The sequence below is a fragment of the Meles meles genome, chromosome 14 (assembly GCF_922984935.1).
Source record: "Meles meles chromosome 14, mMelMel3.1 paternal haplotype, whole genome shotgun sequence".
NCBI lineage: Eukaryota > Metazoa > Chordata > Mammalia > Carnivora > Mustelidae > Meles > Meles meles.
Genome location: NC_060079.1, coordinates 51,272,997 through 51,295,709, shown reverse-complemented (window position 1 = coordinate 51,295,709; position 22,713 = coordinate 51,272,997). Strand labels below are relative to the sequence as shown.

Here is a 22,713-nt window from a genome sequence, read left to right as displayed (position 1 = left end):
ACGAGCGCGAGGGGCGGAGCCTGTCCGGCGTGAGCGGGGGACGCGTGGTGTGATTGCCCAGGAGAAAGGAAGGCGCTCCAGTTCCGGGTCAGGCCCTTCTCCCGCCTCCCTCGGCCTCCGCCATGGCGAGTAGCAGCGGTGCCGGGGCGGCGGCGGCAGCGGCGGCGAATCTGAACGCGGTGAGGGAGACCATGGACGGTGAGTGCCTGTTTCTCCCCCCACTTTACCTTGTCTCCGTGTCCCACAGCCAGGGCGCCCAGGCGGCGGTAAGCCAAGAATGACTTGAGGTACACTTCCTGCCCTAAGGGGCATCTTTGGGGGTCCTTCCGAGGGACCCGCCAGGACCGTAGTACTGATGATCCCATCCTTTGAGAGCTGTCTCTTTGCTCTTGCGTAGTTTGTCGCGCGCACGACGTTCCAGCCCCCACGTCAGCCGGGCGCGCGCCTCGTGCCTCCCGCGCGGAAGTCGCGAGTCTCCAGCTCCCTGCGCGCTACGCCCCTCGACCGCGGCGGAGGCCGGGCGTGCTTTCCTGGGGGGCTCGGCTTCAGGTGCTGCGCGGCGCCGGGCGCAGAGAGCGCCCTTTTCTCCCTGTCCCGAGTGGGAACCATCCTCGAGACTGTAAGCCTCGTGCGGACCGTAGCCTAGTGTATTTGGTCGCCGCTGTCTTTTGTCTCTGGCCCTAAAGTAGGCTCTTCTTAAATAAGCGGCGAGTGAGCAGGTCGCCCCGTCTGCGGAATTGTTCCATTTCGTCTTGGAGCCCGTGACGCCGATGTCTGAGGCTGCAGGTGTATTTACTTGTGTTCGCGCCCCAAGGGTCTCGTGTGTCAAGCCTGCGCACACGTGCTAGAAGATGAAGTGTCTTGGAGTTATCCTCTCTCTACTCTCTGATGCTGGTTCCGGCACTTTCTATTCCTGGGGGTGAGTTTGGACAAGCTACTACGACTACACCAGTGAGCCTGTCTTTCTTTTCTATAAAATGAGGTCACTTCCTCCTAAGGTTCTTGTGGATATTAAATACCCACAGACCAGGTAAAGGCATATCGAAGGTAATGAATCAAAAGATAGTTATTACCTTTGTGTTATATTACATGTACGTCCCACTTGCAGACTCCTTTGTCTCCATATTATTCACATCCACTTATATGTGTTGGATGGGTGTGAAATATTGCCTTTTTTTTTTTTTTTTTTTGCATTTTCCAGGGGATATTGACATTAGTCTCCATCTCTATTGAAACATAACTGCAATTCTCACTCGGTGGTGTCGGTCTCCCGGTCTGTTTCACTGTAGGCTCCACTTAACTGATTCAGCCACTCCTTATGGGCTTCCAGTAAGACTTTAGGCTTTTTCTGCGAGGGTTGGTGCTTTCTTTTTCAAGACCTACTTATATTATTGGAACATTTGCATCTCATTTTTTACATGCCAAGTATCTATTTTGCTGTTTCTCCAAAAGTAGAATTTAATTGTTTAATTATTTTATTCATTAGTTTTAGAAGGGGTGAGGAGCAGAGGGAGAGGGACAAGTGGACTCCGCCCTTGGGGGGCGGAGCTGCATCCCACCTCCCTGAGATGCGACCTGAGCGGAAATCGGGAGTTGGTGGCTCAACCGACTGAACCACCAAGGCGCCCCAGATTTTATTCTTAACACCATATTAAGCGTGTTTCTCATTCCTTCTTGATGTACTACATTATACGTTTCCCCAGTATCTGAAAGCAGAGCATTCCCATGAAATCTTTCCTAAAGCCAAAATGGTGTATAGTGAAGCAGTTAGTATTGATTTATATGGAAAAATTTTTGAGTGTTCTCAGACTGAAAAAATAACCTTTCTTGGGCTTTTCTGAGACTTTAGGACATATCTTGTTAACAGATGCACAAAATAAATAGAGATAAAGCACAGATGCACCCAGGTGCAGTTCAAAGTTCTGGCAGCTTGATGGTGAGATGTTCAATGTAGTTCCCGGGGAAGGAGCTTGGCAGTGACGCTCTAAGTGCTACAGTCATGCCCTGTAATGGCTTACTACAAACAAACACTGAACGCTATTTTCATTTTTGCCTTTTTTCATTAAAATGAAAACTCGGATTGCTTTTGGAGCAAAAATAGCTACTAATATAAGTCTTCTATAAAAGCAGAGTGGAGTAAGACAAACTTTCAAAAAGTGGGTGATGGTTGTATTGACTTACCCCTTTGCTTGGAAGCTAGCGTTTGTTTGTTTTAAACGAATGGAGAGTGTGAGGCCTCACTTCTGTCAGGTTTTGTTAGCTATGCTTAGGTTCCTTATTTATATGGCCATAAGATCCCATTTGTATGGAAACTCATTTTATCTCTGGTGGAACTGTTGATGTACAAATGAGAACTGATTGTATTGGTTGGATCACGATTTTTACTGAGAGAAGTGTGTGTAAAATGAAGATTATTGAGTGTAAGAACATGATAAAGTGAAGAAATAACAGATTTTTTTTAAAAAATTCAATGAGAGGCTATGTTTCTTCGAGAACACTGCTCCTCTACCACATAGTTCGCCCACAAACCTCAAGATAGGAAGACCCCAGTTGGCAGTGAATCATCGTTTGTTAAATGTGGCAGGTAGGGATGAGCATGTCTATTAGAATTCTGAACTTATAGAAAATCCCTACTATCATGCCATAATTGGAGTCCAGGACAGTCATATAAAATGGGAAGTTGAATTACTCCAAAGTTAATGGAAAAGAACATATTCCATGTTGTCTATAATAATTGAGGCCCAAAGGTAAACACAGAAGCACACTGTAAATAATTGACCATACACTGAACTGGAAAAATTCTACATGTTGTCATTTTATTTTATTTATTATTTTTTGAAGATTTTATTTATTTATTAGCACATGCACAGCCATGCACTAGTGAGGTGGTGCTCAGAGGGAGAGGCAGACTCCCTGTTGGGAAAGGATTCCCTTCTCTGGGGAATCCCAGAATCCTGAGATCATGATCTGAGCCTAAGTCAGATGCTTAACCAGCTGAGCCACCCAGGTTGTCCCCATGTTATCATTTTACAGTCCCAAGTTCCTCCACATTCATTCCCAGAAATAAAACTTTAGCTTGGCCAAGGAGCTAGACAGAACTACCCAAATAACATTATTATTTGAAATTTTGTTAATGTAGGGTTTCACTCTGTTTAAATCTAGCCATGAGAGTCAAGAGCTTGAGTCTGACTATGCACTTTCTTTTTTTTTTTTTTAAGATTTTATTTATTTATTAGAGAGAGAGCGAGCACAGGCATACAGAGTAGCAGGCAGAGTCAGAGGGCAAAGCAGGCTCCCCGCGGAGCAAGGAGCCCGATGTGGGACTCGATCCCAGGACGCTGGGATCATGACCTGAGCCGAAGGCAGCCGCTTAACCAACCGAGCCACCGACTCGATAGGCGTCCCATCGACTATGCACTTTCAAGATCTAGTATATTCTCATCTTCCTTACTACTTCTCTCCCATCAGTACTAGAGTCGGCTAACAGTAATTTAATCTTTTTGGTTTTAAAAGATTTTTTATTTCAGAGGAAGAGAAAGAGTGAGTGAGCACAAGCATAAGTGGGGTGAATGGCAGAGGGAGAAGCAGACAGGCCGCTGAGCTGGGAACTCCATGCAGGGCTGCATCCCAGTCATGACCGAAGCCGAAGGCAGATGCTAAACTGAGCCACCCAGGTGCCCCAGTAATTTAATCTTTTAATGGATCTGAATGATTTCAGGGTTGTAGAACTCAGCTATAAGCACTTATATTTTTGTTGTGAAATGAAAACATTTTGATAATGATACTTGAAAAGAAGGTAGACTTTTTAATATATCTGTGTGGCTCGGTCTGAAAGGAACCTGACTGATCCTGGACCTGATTTAGTGTAAGTTCTTGTATCAATCCCCTACTCTCATTTTTTGATCCTCAACATTCTCTTCCAGATTCCTTCTTTAAAATGTTGGTCTTTTCTACTACCTCTCTCTCTGTTCTCCAGTGTACACACTTGCCTCTTTTGTTTTTTCAAGGTTTTGAAATTTTAGATACTATATTGATAGTTTCATACTTTGTTATTTTCATATATTTTAAAATTTTCTTTATGCCTCCAGTTACTACTAGTAATTATGTTCTTTATAATTGTAATAAAAATGAACCTCTTCCTTACCAGAGGGTTTCAGTGTAGTGCTGCTTTATTTTATACCAGGTAGTAAGCTAGAAGAAGGAGTTAAGAGAGTTCACAGCGTATAAGGAGGTGTCAGTGAAACAAATGTATGGTCCCTAGGTTGTCAGTCTAGTTACTCATGGGGGAAGGAAAACTAGGAATCTTTATTGCTTTCTTTTACCTCCCCTACCTTCTGTTTCTCACTAAGCCCTTTCAGGTCTTCCTTCATCTCAGATTTGACCACTTGTCCTAATCTCTTCTATCCATGCCATCTACTCGTCTATCCCCCAAATGTCAGTAACTTAACTGGACTCCCTATCCATGGGTTTTCTGTCTCTTTCCAAGATCCATACCCTATTATGCAGCCAGAGTCTTTTAAAAATGAAAATCTGATTGTCATCCCGTTTTTAGGTTTGTTAATAACTTCCCACAAGTTCTGAAATCTTTAGTAGAGCCTTAGTGGGTGTTTGTGTCTGTCTTTTCTCATATTTTACACTTATGCTGCTCCTGTAATTACATTGTCTTTACATGAAGAACTTTTCGAATCTATGAAGGGTTCTTTACCAAGTTCTCTTTAGAGAAAGAACACAAAGAAAGAAAAAAACACAAACTGTTTTTTTCTCCTCTCACTCTCTTAGCACTTCTTCCTACCTCTGCATAAGTTAGGTTGATTTCTTGTCACTCTTGAAGTGTAAGCTTACTTGTCACTTCTTCACACAAGTCTTGCCTAAATACTGTCCTTCACAACTGTGTAAGATACCCTTCTAATTTGTTTTGGAGGGATGCTTTTCTTGTCCCTCTTTCCCATTTAACTAGGATCAGTTACTATTTAGTATCTCTCTCTTGTAGAATGTAATTCCATGAGGATTGAGACTGTATCTGTCTTTTCCACAACTGTATTTCCAGCAGTAGTGTAGTAGGCACAGAATACACCTAAGGACCAGTTATACAGTAGGCACTGCAGAAGTACTTATTATAGATAGCTTATGAAGTTAGGAGGCAAAGATCAACATACATTTTACAAGAAAGCTTAAGGGAAGGAAATACTAGTCCTGAGATGGACCTGAAAGAGAGCATGGAGTTACATGGAGAGAAGAGAAAAGGCACAGGAGAAAAGCATGAATTAAGGCATGAAGTCAGGAATAAGCAGAGCGTTGATAGATGGGGTCTACCGTGAAGAGAAAACTGGAGAGGAGAATTTTTAGCAACAGATAATGGTGATGCTGATGATGGTGGTAATGTTGGAGGCTTGGAGTAGGGTCAGAGAATACATGTTTTCATTTGCTGCTGCATAACAAACCATTCCAGACTTACTGGCATAAAACAACAATTACCTGTCTCTCATGGTTCTGGGTTGGCCAGGCTTATCAGAGTAATTCTCATAGAGGGCCTCTAATGCATTGCAGTTAGTGCTGAATCTAGAGTCATCCCGAAGCTTCCTCACTCACAGTCTTCTAGTTGACATGCGTGTTAGCTGGGCCTGCAGCAGGGGCTGTTGTCTGAAACGTGGATTTCTTCCCACTTGGTGGCTGGGTTGCAAGGGAGAGTGCCTCAAGAAAGAGCCAAGAGGAAGCTCTATCGCCTTTTTAAGTGTCAGAAGTCATGCAGTGTCACTACTGGGAGATGCAGCTGTGAGCCCTGAGCATACCCGTACGTTCTTGCTCAACAGGCCAAGAAGGCAAGGCCCTGACTGCTCTTTCTTCCTGCTATTTCTCAGCGGTCTATTTACAGTGAACAACTTGAGGGATAAGGTAACAGCTACTTCCATATAAAGAGCAAGTTTGCTAACTGCTGACTTTAAAAGTAGGGATTTCCCAGGCTCACTGTTCTTCAGCTGTGAATACAGTCTGTCAGTGTAATGTGTTCTTTCACTCCTGTCAAAGGGAAAAGGCTACCTGGTTATTTCAGTGTTTGATGGAAAGATATTCATAAGACTCAGTACTTTTTCTCTAATTTTAAAGTCTTAGCAAAAGACAATAGTACATTGTTAACATGCCGGAGGATAGCTATATGAAATTACCATCATCCTTAACGTTAGTGTTAAAAGCATTCCAAATAAATTTAGAAATGCTTACTTTCACTGAATTTTTTTTTTTTCTAACCACTGATATGAAAGTTTAAGTTAATAATGCAGGATAAGAAAAGGAAAAGACTGTTAGGAAGGGCTTGAAATTATTATTTATAGGTAAAATGACTAATTAGCAAACGAGAATTAACTGAAAAACTTCAGTAGAATTTGTTAAAGTGGCTGGCTACAAAATAAAAATAAGTCACATTCTAGAACATTTATACTAATCACCTAGAATATACCAAAGCAAGGTAGAATGCATTTGTGAAGACAAAACTAAAAATTAAAGAAATTGGTGGTTCACTACCAAAATTGATGATGATGGAGCACTTGGCTAAAACCTTCTGCTTGAAGCATATAAAAATGACAGGAAATAATACTAAAATGTAGTTATTGTCACAGCCGTGTTCAAAAACAAGAAAGGGAAATCTCCTGGTTAGAAGGAGGGAGGTTTTCCACCAAAGAGGAGCAGATGGGAACCACAGCAGGAAACTGGGAATGGAACCTGACAAAGCACATTGCCCTGCCTGAATGAAGCTGGGCCAGAAATGTGCCATCTGCCATGGCCAAGAATTGGGAAGTACTATCCGTGTGTCTGTGGCTCTGGAGCCAGTGTGCTTCCACTAGGTGTGTGCCAGAGGCCTGAGGCCAGTGTGAGACTGCCCATCCGAAGATGCTTTACCCGTTCAGAACATCAAAAAAAATCTCCTGTTGAAGATGAGCTTCCAGGCAGAAATCACTAAGTACCTTTAAGGTAGAGAAAAGCAAACAACTCACATGAGAACTGAAAAAAGAGAAGGTAGTAATAATAGCTCTTTCTTTGTGCACTAGATGCCAGTGGACACAGCATTCTGAGTGAGTCTTAAAATCCTCACAATGATCCTGTAAAATAAGTAGTATTACCCCTGTTTCACAGTGTGATAAAATAAAGGCACAGAAAGGTTACCTTTTGAGACACCTGGGTGGCTCGGTTGGCTAAGGGTCTGCCTTCAGTTCGGGTCATGATCCCAGGGTCCTGGGCTTGAATCTCAAATTGGGCTCCTTGCTTAGCCAGGAGTCTGCTTCTCCCTCTGCTGGCTGCTCTCTCTCTCTTTCTTCCTAATAATTAACAAAGCCTTAAAAAAAAAAAAAAAAAAAAGAAAGGTAGCCTTGCCTACCAAGTAATGAAGGTGAAATTTGAAGTTGGGTGCTGTAGAGAGCAGACCCTTACCACTCTTTTGGTGCTTGCTTATACTTGAAGAAACAGAAAACACAAATCTCAGAAATGGCCAAAGATAAGAATATAGCTTCAGTAGGTAGAGGCAGAAACAATAGCCACAAAATAAGTGGTTATAAAAAAGCATTTAACTGAAATAAGGACAAGCAATTAATGGGGGAGGATTAGAAATCTTAATTAGAGTTATTGAAATAAATTCAGCAGATAACATGAACGACAGCCTGCATATAGCTGAAGAGCAGTATTGGTATGTCGGCATGTCAAAACTGAAGAAATGAAACAGAAAGGACTGTCAGCTTCCAGCCAAGATGGAGTAACAAAACTGGATTTACACTTCTACCTGGAAAAAAACAACAAAAACCCAGACAGAACAATGATTTTCAGGGCACTGGACATCAGATGGTAAATGGCAGTGATCCCAGAGACAGTAAATGAAGAGAGCCCAATAGTTGCCTGCTCTTGGTACCTTCAGAAAGTTTTCAGGCCTCAGTGCAGTTGGGGAGTGTTGCGGACCCCCAAGGTTAGCAGAAGGAGTTCAGAGTCTAGGGAGACCAAAGCAGGTAGAGTTTGTAGGACAGAATACCTGAGAGGAAAGAGCTTACAGAGAGAGAATTCTGGAGACCAGTAGGAGGGTCCCCCTCAAATACTGAGCAGAGCATTTGATTAGCACATGTGTGTGAGGAAAGTACCTACAAAGCTAGGAAAGGCATCTGAAAGAATTAGAGGAACAGTACACAGTGCTCACCAAAGGCTGAAAACACTTGTATCTACCAGCCAGAATGGAAGACTTCGTAATTCACGAGGCATTTAGTAGAGCACTCAGGAGGGTCTTGCCTCAGTGATGAGGAACAATTAGCTGTACGCTAAACAGAGCTCTGATCCTGACTGTATAAATCTTAAGAGACTCAAAAGTATCAAACATAATGAAATAATGAGATAACTGCATCCCATTACAAAGCCCAAGAATATGTGTGAAAATATTCTAAAAAAGAATATGTATAGAAATATAAAAATAACAACCAGCAAGGTAAAATTTACAATGTCAAGCATCTAATTAAAAATTATTAAGTATGCAAAGCTGGAAAATACAACCCATGATAGAAAAATCCAGTCAGTTGAAACAGACCTGAAACTGACACAGATATTAGAATTAGATGGACAAGGGCATTAAAACCGTACTCCCATGTGTTCAAAAAGTTAAGTATCGGCACAGAAGACATTTAAGGAAAAAAAAAACCTTGAGATTCTAGAGATGAAAATGAATGTCTGATACAAAGAGGTGGGAAGGACCCATCCCATAAACATCATGGAATGGTTTTTGTTTTTCTTTTTCCCTTGGATATTAGTTTTTTGAAGGAGTTGGACTTCATGTATCCTTCAATATTGTTAACTTTTCCATTCATCCCAAAATAACATGGTTTTTATGCAATTCAAGTCAGAATCCAAATGGACTTTGTGCTTGGAATTGATTAAGATTTTTAGAGAGGGAAAGAGACAGGGGGAGGGGCAGAGGGGGAGGGGCAGAGAGAGAGTGAGAAAGAGAATCTTAAGAAGGCTCCATGCCCAGGGAGGAAATGCCGGCTGGCTCTCACAACACTGAGATCATAACGTAAACTGAAATCAAGAGTCTGATGCATAACCACCTGAGCCACCCAGGTGCCCCTTGATCAAGATTTTTAAGTTCGCTGAAAGAATAAAAAAGCTTATGAAAGGAAAGATAACAAAGAATGTTTAACCTTCTGTATGTTGATAAATGTTTGTAATTAAAATTATGGTTCTGACATAAGATAGAGATGCAACAGATTCATAGATAAATGGGAATTTACTATGTAATAAAGGTGGCATCTTAACCGAGTAGTAGAAGGAGAGATCACTCAATAAACAGTGTTGAGGAAATGGGCTTATTTCTGGGAGATAAAGTTAGATCCTATCTTCCACCCAAACTCCAGGGAGTTAAATGTTTATAGGCAGGCAGGAAATAAACTTTGAAGTGATGGAAGGGAATACTGGTGGATAATTATATAATCTTTGCATGGAGAATAACTTTCTAAGTATAATGCCAAGGGAAAATATTACAGGAAGCCATAGATAACATGTTGACCATTGACTTTAACAAATTCTAAACATGGTCTGGGGACCAACCACCATAAAACAAAATTTAATAAAGCCGATGTATTTATATTCTGTGCTTCTCTTGCGAGTGTTTCTTATGTCAATTATTTTTATAAACTATAATAAAATGAAGTATTATAAAAAATGAAGTTAAAAAATAAGCTTTCATTTTTTACTATTAGATTTTAATGGACATGATTACTTTGTCAAATTGTAGAAGATTCTAAGTACTTTTAAAGGCTTAAATATGTATATTACTGAGCAGTTCCACTTTTAGGAATTTATCCTAATGAAATAAAATGAAGTTAGCATGTACAGATGCTTATCATAGGATTATTTCAGTGGAAAAAAATGAGACCCACTTAACTCTTAAAATAGTAGGATAGTTAAGTAATGTATGTGTTTTCATAAAACGGGATGTTATGGAACTAAATTACATTGTAAAAGCGTACTAAAAATGGAGAAATGTTCAGAATAATCCTGACTATGATGCGTATATTTAAGTTGAATGGTAGAATATAAATCAAAGTGTAAAAGAGCAGTTATGTGGAAGTAGGGTATAAGTGTATTTCTGTATTACATGACAATTTCAAAATCTAGTGATGTTGTGCTAGTTCTTTGGTACTGTGCAGTATTATATGAACTAAAACCAAAGTATTGTTGTATACATATTTTTACTATAATTTTTTTTGAAGTTTCTTCTGTGTCTTTTTCAGTTCTGCTGGAAATTTCAAGAATTTTGAATACTGGCTTAGATATGGAAACTCTGTCTATTTGTGTACGGCTTTGTGAACAAGGAATTAATCCAGAAGCTTTATCGTCGGTTATTAAGGAACTTCGCAAGGCCACTGAAGCACTAAAGGTTAGAGTCTGTGTGTTAGTTCATTCTTTTTTTTTTAAAATTTTTTATTTATTTCTTATTTTTTTATAAACATATAATGTATTTTTATCCCCAGGGGTACAGGTCTGTGAATCACCAGGTTTACACACTTCACAGCACTCACCATAGCACATACCCTCCTCAATGTCCATGACCCCCCTCCCCCTCTCCCAACCCCCCTCCCCCCAGCAACCCTCAGTTTGTTTTGTGAAATTAAGAGTCACTTGTGGTTTGTCTCCCTCCCAATCCCATCTTGTTTCATTTATTCTTCTCCTATCCCCCTAACCCCCCATGTTGCATCTCCACGTCCTCATATCAGGGAGATCATACGATAGTTGTCTTTCTCTGATTGACTTATTTCACTAAGCATGATACCCTCTAGTTCCATCCATGTCGTCGCAAATGGCAAGATTTCATTTCTTTTGATGGCTGCATAGTATTCCATTGTGTATATATACCACCTCTTCTTTATCCATTCATCTGTTGATGGACATCTAGGTTCTTTCCATAGTTTGGCTATTGTAGACATTGCTGCTATAAACATTCGGGTGCACGTGCCCCTTCGGATCACTACGTTTGTATCTTTAGGGTAAATACCCAGTAGTGCAATTGCTGGGTCATAGGGTAGTTCTATTTTCAACATTTTGAGGAACCTCCATGCTGTTTTCCAGAGTGGTTGCACCAGCTTGCATTCCCACCAACAGTGTAGGAGGGTTCCCCTTTCTCCGCATCCTCGCCAACACCTGTCATTTCCTGACTTGTTAATTTTAGCCATTCTGACTGGTGTGAGGTGATATCTCATTGTGGTTTTGATTTGTATTTCCCTGATGCCGAGTGACGTGGAGCACTTTTTCATGTGTCTGTTGGCCATCTGGATGTCTTCTTTGCAGAAATGTCTGTTCATGTCCTCTGCCCATTTCTTGATTGGATTGTTTGTTCTTTGGGTGTTGAGTTTGCTAAGTTCCTTATAGATTTTGGACACTAGCCCTTTATCTGATATGTCGTTTGCAGATATCTTCTCCCATTCTGTCAGTTGTCTTTTGGTTTTGTTAACTGTTTCCTTTGCTGTGCAAAAACTTTTGATCTTGATGAAGTCCCAATAGTTCATTTTTGCCCTTGCTTCCCTTGCCTTTGCCGATGTTCCTAGGAAGATGTTGCTGCGGCTGAGGTCGAAGAGGTTGCTGCCTGCATTCTCCTCAAGGATTTTGATGGATTCCTTTCTCACATTGAGGTCCTTCATCCATTTGGAGTCTATTTTCGTGTGTGGTGTAAGGAAGTGGTCCAATTTCATTTTTCTGCATGTGGCTGTCCAATTTTCCCAGCACCATTTATTGAAGAGGCTGTCTTTTTTCCATTGGACATTCTTTCCTGCTTTGTCGAAGATGAGTTGACCATAGAGTTGAGGGTCTATTTCTGGGCTCTCTATTCTGTTCCATTGACCTATGTGTCTGTTTTTGTGCCAGTATCATGCTGTCTTGATGATGACAGCTTTGTAATAGAGCTTGAAGTCTGGAATTGTGATGCCACCAACTTTGTCTTTCTTTTTCCCAATATTCCTTTGGCTATTCGAGGTCTTTTCTGGTTCCATATAAATTTTAGGATTATTTGTTCCATTTCTTTGAAAAAAAATGGATGGTATTTTGATAGGGATTGCATTAAATGTATAGATTGCTTTAGGTAGCATAGACATTTTCACAATATTTATTCTTCCAATCCAAGAGCATGGAACATTTTTCCATTTCTTTGTGTCTTCCTCAATTTCTTTCATGAGTACTTTATAGTTTTCTGCATATAGATTCTTTGCCTCTTTGGTTAGGTTTATTCCTAGGTATCTTATAGTTTTGGGTGCAATTGTAAATGGGATTGACTCCTTAATTTCTCTTTCTTCTGTCTTGTTGTTGGTGTACAGAAATGCAACTGATTTCTGTGCATTGATTTTATATCCTGACACTATTGAATTCCTGTACACGTTCTAGCAGTTTTGGAGTGGAGTCTTTTGGGTTTTCCACATATAGTATCATATCATCTGCGATGAGTGATAGTTTGACTTGTTAGTTCATTCTAAAGAAAGATTCTTTTGTTTAGAAGATGGTTAATGAGTTTATGTGAAAGATCCTACTTAAATACTATTAAACTAGCTTTTGTCACCATCAGAAATTCTGAAAACAGAACTTAGTAGCAGATGTTCAGTTAAAAAAGTTGCTACTATCATGGACCACGTTTTCTCTTCACAGAAGTCTCCAGGTATGTTTAGAATTTTCCTTGTGGGTAAAATTGTGTACAAGGCCAGTACCTGTGAATGTGACCTTATTTGGAAATTGTTTCTCAGCAAGTATAATCAAGTTAAGATAAGATCATAATGGATAATGGATGTCCTTATACAACAAGGGAAATTCAGACAGATACACCAAGAGAGCACCCTGTGGGGACCCAGACTCAGACACAGCCTCGTGACAGTGGAGGCAGAGATTGCAGTGGTGGCCTAGGATTGTTGTCAGCCATCAGAAGCTACGAAGAGGCGAGGATCTTCTGCTAGAGCCTTCTGACTCCCTAATTTGGAGCTTCTGGCCTTTAGAACTGCGAGAAAATAAATTTCTATTGTTTTAAGTCACTCAGTTTATGGCAGTTGGTAATGGCAGCCCTAGAAAGCTAATACAGGTTTCACTATTAGAAAGTGGGGTGCTATTGTAACAAATATCTACAAGTCAGGAAGTGGCTTTGGAGTTAAGTGCTGGGTAGAAGTTGGAAAATTTTATATACTTAATAGAAAAGACCCAGATTTCCTTGAAAGGGTTGGTAGAACTCTGGACATTAAAGGCAATTCTGGTAGGAGCTCAGAAAGGATAGCAGTAGGGAAAGCTTTAATTGTCTTATTATCTTGTACATATATCATGAAGAGCAGAATGTTGCTGGAAATAATGGACATTAAAGGGGCTTCAGGTGAGATCTCATAAGGAACATATTATTGAACACTGGCAGGAAGGTTGTCCTTGCTATAAAATGACAGCACCTGGCTGAATTACGTTTTACAAGTGGAAGAAAAATAATACTTGTAAATGATGAACTTGGACATTTAGCCCAGGAAATTTCCTAGCAAAGTGCAGAAAGTGTAAGAGCAAGATTTCTCCTTGCTACTTAAAATAAAATATAAGATGAATGAGAAATCAAGGAAGGAACTGGTAAGCGAAAAGGAACCAGCACTTGATTTGGAAAATTCTCAGCCTTACCCAGAGAGCATGCTCTAGAGAGAAAGCCCAGAGGTGTGGCTCTGGTAAGAAGATTGGATGTGTGATTTATAAATGTAATCAGCCGTCTTGGACTTCACTGAAAGGAACCCGGACAAAATAAAGAAAGCTGGGATTCTGTACTTCTGGATTCTGTAGGAAGGAAACTGGCCAATAGGCCTACATGTCTGTGATCATGTGTTTCTCCTTCAAGAAAAGGGAAGAATTGGGGTGCCTGATTGGCTCAGTGGGTTAATCCTCTACCTTCGGCTCAGGTCATAATGTCAGGGTCCTGGGATCGAGCCCCACATCGGGCTCTCTGCTCAGCAAGGAGCCTGCTTCCTCCTCTCTCTCTGCCTGCCTCTCTGCCTACTTGTGATCTGTCAAATAAATAAATAAAATCTTAAAAAAAAAAAAAAGAAAAGGGAAGAATGGCACATAGTAGCTCTGAAAGGAAGGGACTGCTGAGGCCAATTGGCTGCACTGCCACTGTGGGCCCAGAGGACCACCTTTTTTCAAATACAAATACAAACTCACCACTTTTTAGTTGCTCACATTGGAAACAGGAAAGGTTTTTTCCCTCTCTTACTCTGCATACATGATTTAAAATCTGGAGTGATTTTATTTCCATGTTTATATAACAGTAACTCACTACAGATACTGTAGATTCAAGTTAGTCCCTCTGAAAACTTGTCCAAGGACAAAGTGACTTTTCTCCAGCTTTTTTTTTTCCTTTGAGAAAACAAAACTATATAATACATGTAGTTTACCCATCTCAAATTTAGTCAGTCTCTAGTAAATTCCAGTGATTTGGATTGTTCTTGAGAATTTTTAAACTTTATTTTTTTTTAAAGATTTTATTTATTTGACAGAGACACAACAAGAGAGGGAACACAAGCAGGGGGAGTGGGAGAGGGAAAAGCAGGCTTCCCACAGAGCAGGGAGCCCAGTGTGGGGCTCGAACCCAGGACCCTGGGATCATGACCTGAGCTGAAGGCAGATGCTTAACAACTGAGCCACCCGGGTGCCCCAAGATTTTTAAAACTTGAAACACAGAAAGGTCAACAGAAGACATTTACCAAACAAAACTTTATCATAAAGAGGATATCTGTACAATTTTCATTGCTAGAGCCCCACAAGTTCCCTTGAGCTCCCCATCACTATATCACTAACCTCCCCTACTCCCCTTTTCAGTAATTACTATCCTGATTTTCATGGTAGAAGCTTTCGTATTTTTAACAGTTTTACTGACTAAACATGGGTTTTTAAATGATGCAGTTTAATTTTGTAAAATTTTTGAATGTGGTATAAACTGGAATCTTTTTTTTTCTTTTAAAATTTATTTTTTTAGTGTTCCAAGATTTGTTGCTTATGCACCACATCCAGTGCTCCATGCAATACGTGCCGTCCCTAATACCCACCACCAGGCTCTCCCAACCCCCACCCCTCCCCAAAACCCACAGTTTGTTTCTCAGAGTCCACAGACTCTCACGGTTCGTCTCCCCCTCCGATTTCCCCCAATTCACTTTTCTTTTCCTTCTCCTAATGTCCTCCATTATAAACCAGAATCTTACAGCACAGTCTTTACTGGGTTCTTCATTTAACATTATGTTTGAGAGGGTGTGTGTTTTTTTTTTAGTATAGTTGACACATGAGTTTTACATTAGTTTCAGATGTACAACTTAGTGACTTGCCAGGTTTATATATTTTTTTTATTTTTATTTTCTAAAGATTTTACTTATTTATTTGACTGAGAGAGAGAGAGAGGGAACACAAGCAGGGGGAGTGGGAGAGGCAGAAGCAGGCTTCCTACCGAGCAGGGAGTCCGATGTGGGCCTTGATCCCAGGACCCTGGGATCATGACCTGAGCCAAAGGCAGCTGCTTAACAACTGAGCCACCCAGGCACCCTATATATTTTTTTAAAAAGATTATTTATTTATTTATTAGAGAGAGGGCCAGCGAGAGGAGGGGCAGAGCAGGGAGCCTGACACAGGGCCCTGAGATCATGACCTGAGCCAAAGGCAGATGCTTAACTGACTGAGCTACCAGCTGCCCCAGCAGGTTTGCTGCCGGCTGCCCTGTAACATCACTATTAAAATATTACTGACAGTTCCTTATGCTGTGACTTTGATCCCTGTGACTTACTCATTCCTTAACTGGAACTCACTCTCTTCCTCTCCCCTTCACCCATTTTGTCCATCCCCCTCTGTGGGTCATCAGTTTTTTCTCTTTTTATGGGTCTGATTCTTTTTGTTTATTCTTTTTTTTTTTTTTTTTTTAAGATTCCACTTCCAAGTAGAATCATGTAAGGTTTTTGTTTTGTTTTGTTTTGTTTTGTTTTTTTTAAGACTTTGAGAGAGTGTAAGAGTGCCTGCAAGTGTACACAGGAGCAGGGGGAGGGACAGACAAAGGAGGAAGAGAGAGAATGTCAAGCAGATTCTGTGTGCGGAACCCAGGCACCCCAGAGGTTTGTTTATGTTGTGTGTGGTTGTTATACAGTCCTTTTCATTGAAATAATGCTTCGTTGTACAAATATACTACTATTCAGTTATCCTTTTTCTGTGAGTGGATATTCGATTGCTTCCAGTGCGGGGCTGTTGGGACTATGGGCTATGAGCCTAGTTGTGCGTGTCTCATGATGCGTCTGTGTGTGCGTTTCTGCTCGGTGGTGTTTATCTACAAATCAGGTTGCTCGGTTTTTAGGTAATCTTTATCTTCAACTTGAATAGATAATGCCAAACTTTTCTAAAGTAGTTGTGTTTCTGTTTCCATGAGCAGCATGTGAGTTTCCCTTTCGTGCTCCAAATCTCACCAATACTTATTATTGTGTTTTTAATTTTAGTCATTTTGGTGGGTGTGTATGGGTTTCTTAGGTGGTTTTATTTGTATTTCTCCTAGTACCAATGAGGTTGAGTGTGTTTTTACATGGGTTTTTTTTTTTGGCTATTTTCTTTTGCAAGATACCTTTTCAAGTAGTTTTTTCCATTTTTTTCTGGGTTGTCTGTTTTTTCTTTTGTATTGGTAGTCTTAAATATTGTGGGGGCGCCTGGGTGGCTCAGTGGGTTAAGCCGCTGCCTTCGGCTCAGGTCATGATCTCAGGGTCCTGGGATCGAGTCCCGCATCGGGCTCTCTGGAGCCTGCTTCCCTTCCTCTCTCTCTCTGCCTGCCTCTCTGCCTACTTGTAAATAAATAAAATCTTAAAAAAAAAAAAAGTCAGAGTCACTCTCTGCTCTTAAATATTCTGAATGTGAACCCTTTGTTAAGTGTACATATAGGTTGCTAATTTTTTTTAGTCAGATTTTTAAATCTTTATAGAAAACTATTCAAACTTTGTTTCTTTTTAAACTCAGCTGTGCTGTGACAGAAAGAAAAATAGCTGAATGCTATAAGAATAAATAATGTTTCTGAGTACTTTGAGTCACAGCAATGATAGTGTACTGCTACTGCTGTTAGTAGTATACTGCTGAGGAAACGGAAGCTGTGGTGGCCAGCTTCTCCCAAGGACTTACTGAGAAGTAGTTGAGCTGAGATTTGAACTTGGACTCTGGCTTCAGAGCTGTTAACTACTAAGTTTTTACCTACAATAAGTTCTAAAAAAATATCTGAGCTGCTTTTTGAGAAAGGGTAAAATGTGATTAGAATAATGGACTAACGTATGGGAACACTCCCTGGTTTAGTATTCTCTCATAACCCTGCTACTCAAAATAAAATGCAACATCATCGTCTTTGATCAGTAAATTTCTGAAATGCTATTGGAAAATAATTTATTTAATAAACATCTCACACAACTGCTTGAATTTTTGTTGTTTATGTTGGAATTTGACAGAGAGTAGGGAGGCAAAAGAGCATGAAGTTTTCATATTATAATGCATTTTCAGTGCCGTACAGGAACTAGAGATAAATAACCTAGTTGATGGGGTAAAAGAGAAACTGACGAGTGTTTTGGCATAGCACTTCCTTCGACAAAATAAACCCAAGGTTTTAGGATAGGAGATTCAGAATGTACCTACTTAACATAGCTTTTTAGCTTTGAACATGCTAGTTATTCCATAGTGAGAATAGTGGACCATAGCGAGATACAGGAGGCAAAATCAATAATTAAGATAAACAAAATCAGAAAGCATTACCCCTTGAATGGAAGATTAGTCTCACAGACACACACACAAACATATTTCTCCATAAACAACAGCCAGTACGCCAGTTTCTCATTAAAACTAGGTGGGGAGGAGAATTCTGAAAAGTGTCTAGCAAAGAAGAAAAATCTGGTACTTAGAACTTTTTTCTTTTTTTCTTTTTTTTTTTTTTTAAAGATTTTATTTATTTATTTGACAGAGAGAGATCACAAGCAGGCAGAGAGGCAGGCAGAGAGAGAGAGAGGGAAGCAGGCTCCCTGCTGAGCAGAGAGCCCGATGCAGGACTCGATCCCAGGACCCTGAGATCATGACCGGAGCCGAAGGCAGCGGCTTAACCCACTGAGCCACCCAGGTGCCCCTAGAACTTTTTTCTTTAAAGGAATTTTTGAAATCTGTTTATAATTTTTATTAAAAAATGTTCATAACTTTAAAGTATTTAAATACCAAAATAAAGAAGGAAATAAATCATTCAGAACCACCCAAGAGATAATCAGCAACATTTGGTGAACACCATTCTGTCATGCTACTTTAAAAATAAAAGAGAATACACTTCATGGATTAAGGAACAACCTTTCACATGTGCTTATTCTCTCTTACTTGCTACTGGTAGGTTGGGATTGGGAAGTGGTTAGCTCTGAGCTGCACTGTGAACCATACCTGGCTTTCCTTGGCCACCCTTTACAGACTTTTAAAGCATATGGTGGTTTTCCCCTTTTTGGTGGTTGCTGCTAGTTAATTTCTCACTTTATTTTTTGTCAGGTTCTCTCAGAACTAATAATAGAATAAGGAAAAACTGTCCCTGTTGTGTTCTACTGCCTTTGCCTAGAAATCCTAGTGATTAGAATTTCCTTACATGGTATTTAACCTCTCTTTTAGAGTGTGTAAAATATAAATCAAGGACATCCTGATATATTGCAAGGAGCTATTGGTCTAAAACATTCAGTTTTTCCTTTGTTCTTTAGTTAACTATGTAGAAAATTACAACAGTTTTTCATTAATTGTTTTGTCTTCCTCGCAGATTTGTATATTGATATTGTTAAATCATTTATACTAAAAGTAGCTGATTGTGTGTCACACGGGTCAGTTTCTTTGCATCAGTAGATGTCACATTGTATGTATCTCCCACAGCATAAGTAAGACTGTTGATTAAGGTACAGTTTTTAAAAATAGACTATTTTTTTTCAGTTTCCGTGTCTTTTAATGAATGCATTTACAGGTAAAATAGCCTTTATTTTTATGAATGATTCTATCAAACACTGAACTTTAGTATTGCCTCCTCAAGGCTAATATCTATGTATAGGCAATCATTTACATATTGTGGCTTCAGAAATTCTGGGCAAAACCTTCTTCCTCTATCTTCTACGTTAGCACCAAGGTGCCTTGAAATGGACTGTTATTGATGCACTTCACACTAATAAGCCTTGCCCTTTCTCTTGGAGCTGTCCTGTATGATCACTGATACCTAGGGGCAGTGATGCATCTCCTCGCTGTAGAAAGGTTTTGAATGGCGTGAGGACACTGGAGCTGTAGAATTTGGAGTTGGGAGAGAAATAAGGGATTCAATAAGTCTTATGTCCCTACCTATCCTCCCGTAGGAGGGAATAAACTTACACAGGAAAGCAAAGTGTGGGAAGACTGCTAAAGCTGGTCTTTCCCAGGGCCAATGCTTATGAAATTTTGGAGTCTCTAATGGCAGCCTGGTAACTGGAGCTCTTTAGGAAGCCATTGCTGTCCTTTCAAACAGAGGAGTGCTATATTCCTATAAGAGGAATGCTATACAAGGTTGATGGCTTTCTTAGTTTAGGTGAAAATACTTGTTTCATTGTCTGTTTCTTGGAGGAGAACCTCTAAAATTAGTATGAAAATGGAATGGGACCAGACAAATTAAATTGCATTAGAATTAAGGTATTTTGATTTTTTAAAAATTCTAAAATTGTTTATATTATTTCAAATCTTATTTGAAGTAAGTGATACTGAGAATGAGGTTAGGAAGGAGACTAAAGGTTTACAGCTAAAGCTAATGTAAGAACCTTTAAGGATAGAAAGAAATAAGAAGCCTTTGGAACAAGGGAGATTTTCTCCAAACTAGTTTCTAATCCTTGTAAATAATAAGCGAAAGGCTAATTAGAATAGCCAACTATATGGGCAAACAAAGTAGGTTCTGCTGATTGCAAAGAGAGTGTTTCAGATTGAGTTAACTACAGTTTTCCCAGCATGTTAAGGGATTTTCATGAAAGGCCTCTGAACTTAGGCTAAACTTAAAAGCAAGTTTTAATTAAGAATTTGAAATGTAAATGAATTAAAAGTTTACTGTGTATCTCTAAAATTAAACTTAGCTAAAACTATCATATTCATATTTGGCATTAAGAAATTACTTGTTTAAATCCTTATCTTTTAGAAATATGTATCAAGGGGCGCCTGGGTAGGCTCAGTCAGTTGACCATCTGACTCTTGATTTCAGCCCCGGTCATGATCTCAGTGTTGTGAGATCGAGCCTCCACTGGGCTCCTCACCAAGCTAACTAAGCTAAGCACGGAGTCATCTTCTCTCCCTCTGCCCCTGCCTGAGCACATGTGTGCGCTGTCACTCTCTTCTCTCTAAAATAAATAAACAAATCTTTAAAAAGGGAAAAGAAATGTCTCAAATCATTTACCGATGACTTATATGGTGTCTGGAAATTTCTGCAGAATAATCAGGGAAAGTATAATAGTTGGTGGTATAGGTGAAGCAAGGTTAGCCCTTTGCCCATTATTCCCTTTTGCCCTTTTTTTCCTCTATTTTCTTCATTCTTAATGAAGGTATTTTTCATTCTTAATCCCCTTTTCACGCTATAATGAAACATGCAGAAACAGACAAACCAATAAGGACTGGATAAGGTAGATACAGTATGTGGAGAAGGTCTGCTTGGGTCAGTTTTTCAGGTAGCAGTGTATTTTTACATTAATTGTATTATTTAATACGATGCAACAATTTTCCACTGTTAGCCTAGCAGTCAGTTCAAGAGGTAGTTCTGATGTACTGCAAAAAGTGAAAACCTCACTGCATTATCCTCCTAAAAGTGGTTCGGGATATGTGGAGGAGGCATCGTTTGTTAATGACAGTGCAGTATTGACAAACATATCTCCATGGTGTCTCTTTTTGTGGTTTTATTATAATGAAACTTACTTTCTTGTTCTAGGCTGCTGAAAATATGACAAGCTGACTTTCTGGAGAAATCCTGATGAGATACATCAGGCTCTTCAAGAGAATTTGAAGATTGCATTGTAGTCAGGAATGTACAATGAAATTACTGCATACAGCATTGTAGAAACATTTTCCTTTTTAAAAGAATTATAAAACCATAGCTTTATAAATCAGTGGAAAATGGCTTACAGAGAGAACTATCAGATGTGTTTATATCTCATCCTACTTTTTTTAACAGCTCTAATGCGTTGGCATTGCTGTGTTCATATTTATGTATTCCTTATTTATAGCTTTGATAGCTTTAATTTTCTAAGCAGTCTGTCTATCAGATGTGCACATCTGCTGTGCCTGGTTAAAGAATAGTGGAACCCATCAGAAGTAATGGAGTAGTTATGACTTGTTGACATTTCCATTATAAAATTTAATTTTGAATTGTTTATGCAAAATAACTGTGGATTTGTGTTGTATTGGGCTAAAAGTTAACAAGTTCAGCCACCATTTGTGAATTTTGATTTAGATTTACAGCGTATATCAGAATCTTTTTTTATAAGAGCACAGAAATCATTTGTTTTAACCTGCTCTTATTTTTTTTTTTTTTTTTAACCTGCTCTTATTAACAAAGAATATTTACTTTTTTAAACATGAAAGTTTTCCTGGCACTTAACAATAAGAACCAGATCACTTTTTGTATTGACTGAAAAATAAAACTTAGAAACTTAGATTTTAAAAGTAATGATAGTGCTCATTATTGTCATTTGAACCATTTAAATTTAATGAAAATATTAATTGATAATATTTTTCTTTCTAAGTTCTGTACTATATAAATGATGGCCTAGAAAATAATGCATAATGAAATATTTCCTATATGCAAAATTCTTTAATTTTATTACATAAAAATAGTTTGCGTAGTTACCTAATATATCTTGAGTGGTTATCTAATCACTAAATAGGAAGTATCTGTCAACAAATAATATTTTCTGAAGGAATAAAGAGTCTGTTCATTAAACAAAAACTAAATAATCAAGTGTTGTGTATCAGGAATTTTAAGTATTCCTTTCCAGGTCACTTTTTGTGTCATTATTTTTTCCCTGAAAGTTTTAGCTAATCAAAGTGATGGTTCAAAGTGAATTTTGGAAAATGAAGGATAGTGTTAATTCTGTTCTGTAGCAAAATCTCGATAGAATATTTTATCCAAGAGTGATACGATTTTAATCTGGTTTTATTTTAGATTTGTTAGCTTCCATTTAAATGATAGTACAAGTGTTTACTCTTTAGCAGCATTTTTGTACTTCAGACAAAGTAAGGCTTAGTAATTAAGTGACAGCCTTCTGTTGTAAAATCTAGTCATGATTATTTAGACTTTGTAAGCACCTAGCATCTTTACCAAGGACCCTGGAAGTTGTATTATTGGCAGACTCAATTGGGAGACAATAATGACTTTTGGTAAGTCATTTATTTGGTAGTAAACACTGTAAGTTCTATATTTTGTTACCCATGAAATCATAAAGACAACATTTTTGTCAAGCTTCAAAATTGGTATATACTCTTAGGCCACAAGAGTTAATAGTTTTATTTATGATTTTGTAGGTTAAGTTATTTATGTATGATACAAAGCAGGAAAATATATTGAGAAGGCATTATGTTTACAGAGAGCTTCTTTAAGTGTTAAATGTAAACATATATTTTTAATGCATACTTCAGTACTATTTAACAGAATCAAAACAAATTGTGATGATACAATTGGCGGTGTTATGC

General features: G+C 39.1%; 1 protein-coding gene across 3 annotated transcripts; it reads left to right on the top strand.

Moving 5' to 3' along the window:
• The first annotated feature begins 14 nt into the window (after positions 1-14).
• Positions 15-21,148, top strand: MZT1 (mitotic spindle organizing protein 1). 3 transcript variants are annotated; one of them, XM_045977960.1, is made up of 3 exons: positions 15-198; positions 10,254-10,399; positions 15,991-16,576. In XM_045977960.1, the coding sequence occupies exons 1-3, from the start codon at positions 123-125 to the stop codon at positions 16,279-16,281; spliced, it is 513 nt and encodes a 170-aa protein (XP_045833916.1). In that variant the 5' UTR covers positions 15-122; the 3' UTR covers positions 16,282-16,576. The 3 variants fall into 3 exon arrangements, with proteins under 3 accessions (XP_045833916.1, XP_045833918.1, XP_045833917.1); XM_045977962.1 differs by lacking the exon at positions 15,991-16,576 and adding an exon at positions 20,954-21,148 and having other exon boundaries at positions 42-198; XM_045977961.1 differs by lacking the exon at positions 15-198 and adding an exon at positions 206-919 and having other exon boundaries at positions 15,991-16,577.
• Positions 21,149-22,713: the final 1,565 nt, after the last annotated feature.

Excerpts from the sequence above, each read along its gene's own strand:
- MZT1 (XM_045977960.1), top strand. The coding sequence starts at position 123 with ATGGCGAGTAGCAGCGGTGCCGGGGCGGCGGCGGCAGCGGCGGCGAAT. Across the intron at positions 199-10,253 it reads GGTGAGGGAGACCATGGACG|TTCTGCTGGAAATTTCAAGA; the intron begins GTGAGTGCCTGT and ends TGTCTTTTTCAG. Across the intron at positions 10,400-15,990 it reads AGGCCACTGAAGCACTAAAG|ACTTTGAGAGAGTGTAAGAG; the intron begins GTTAGAGTCTGT and ends GTTTTTTTTAAG.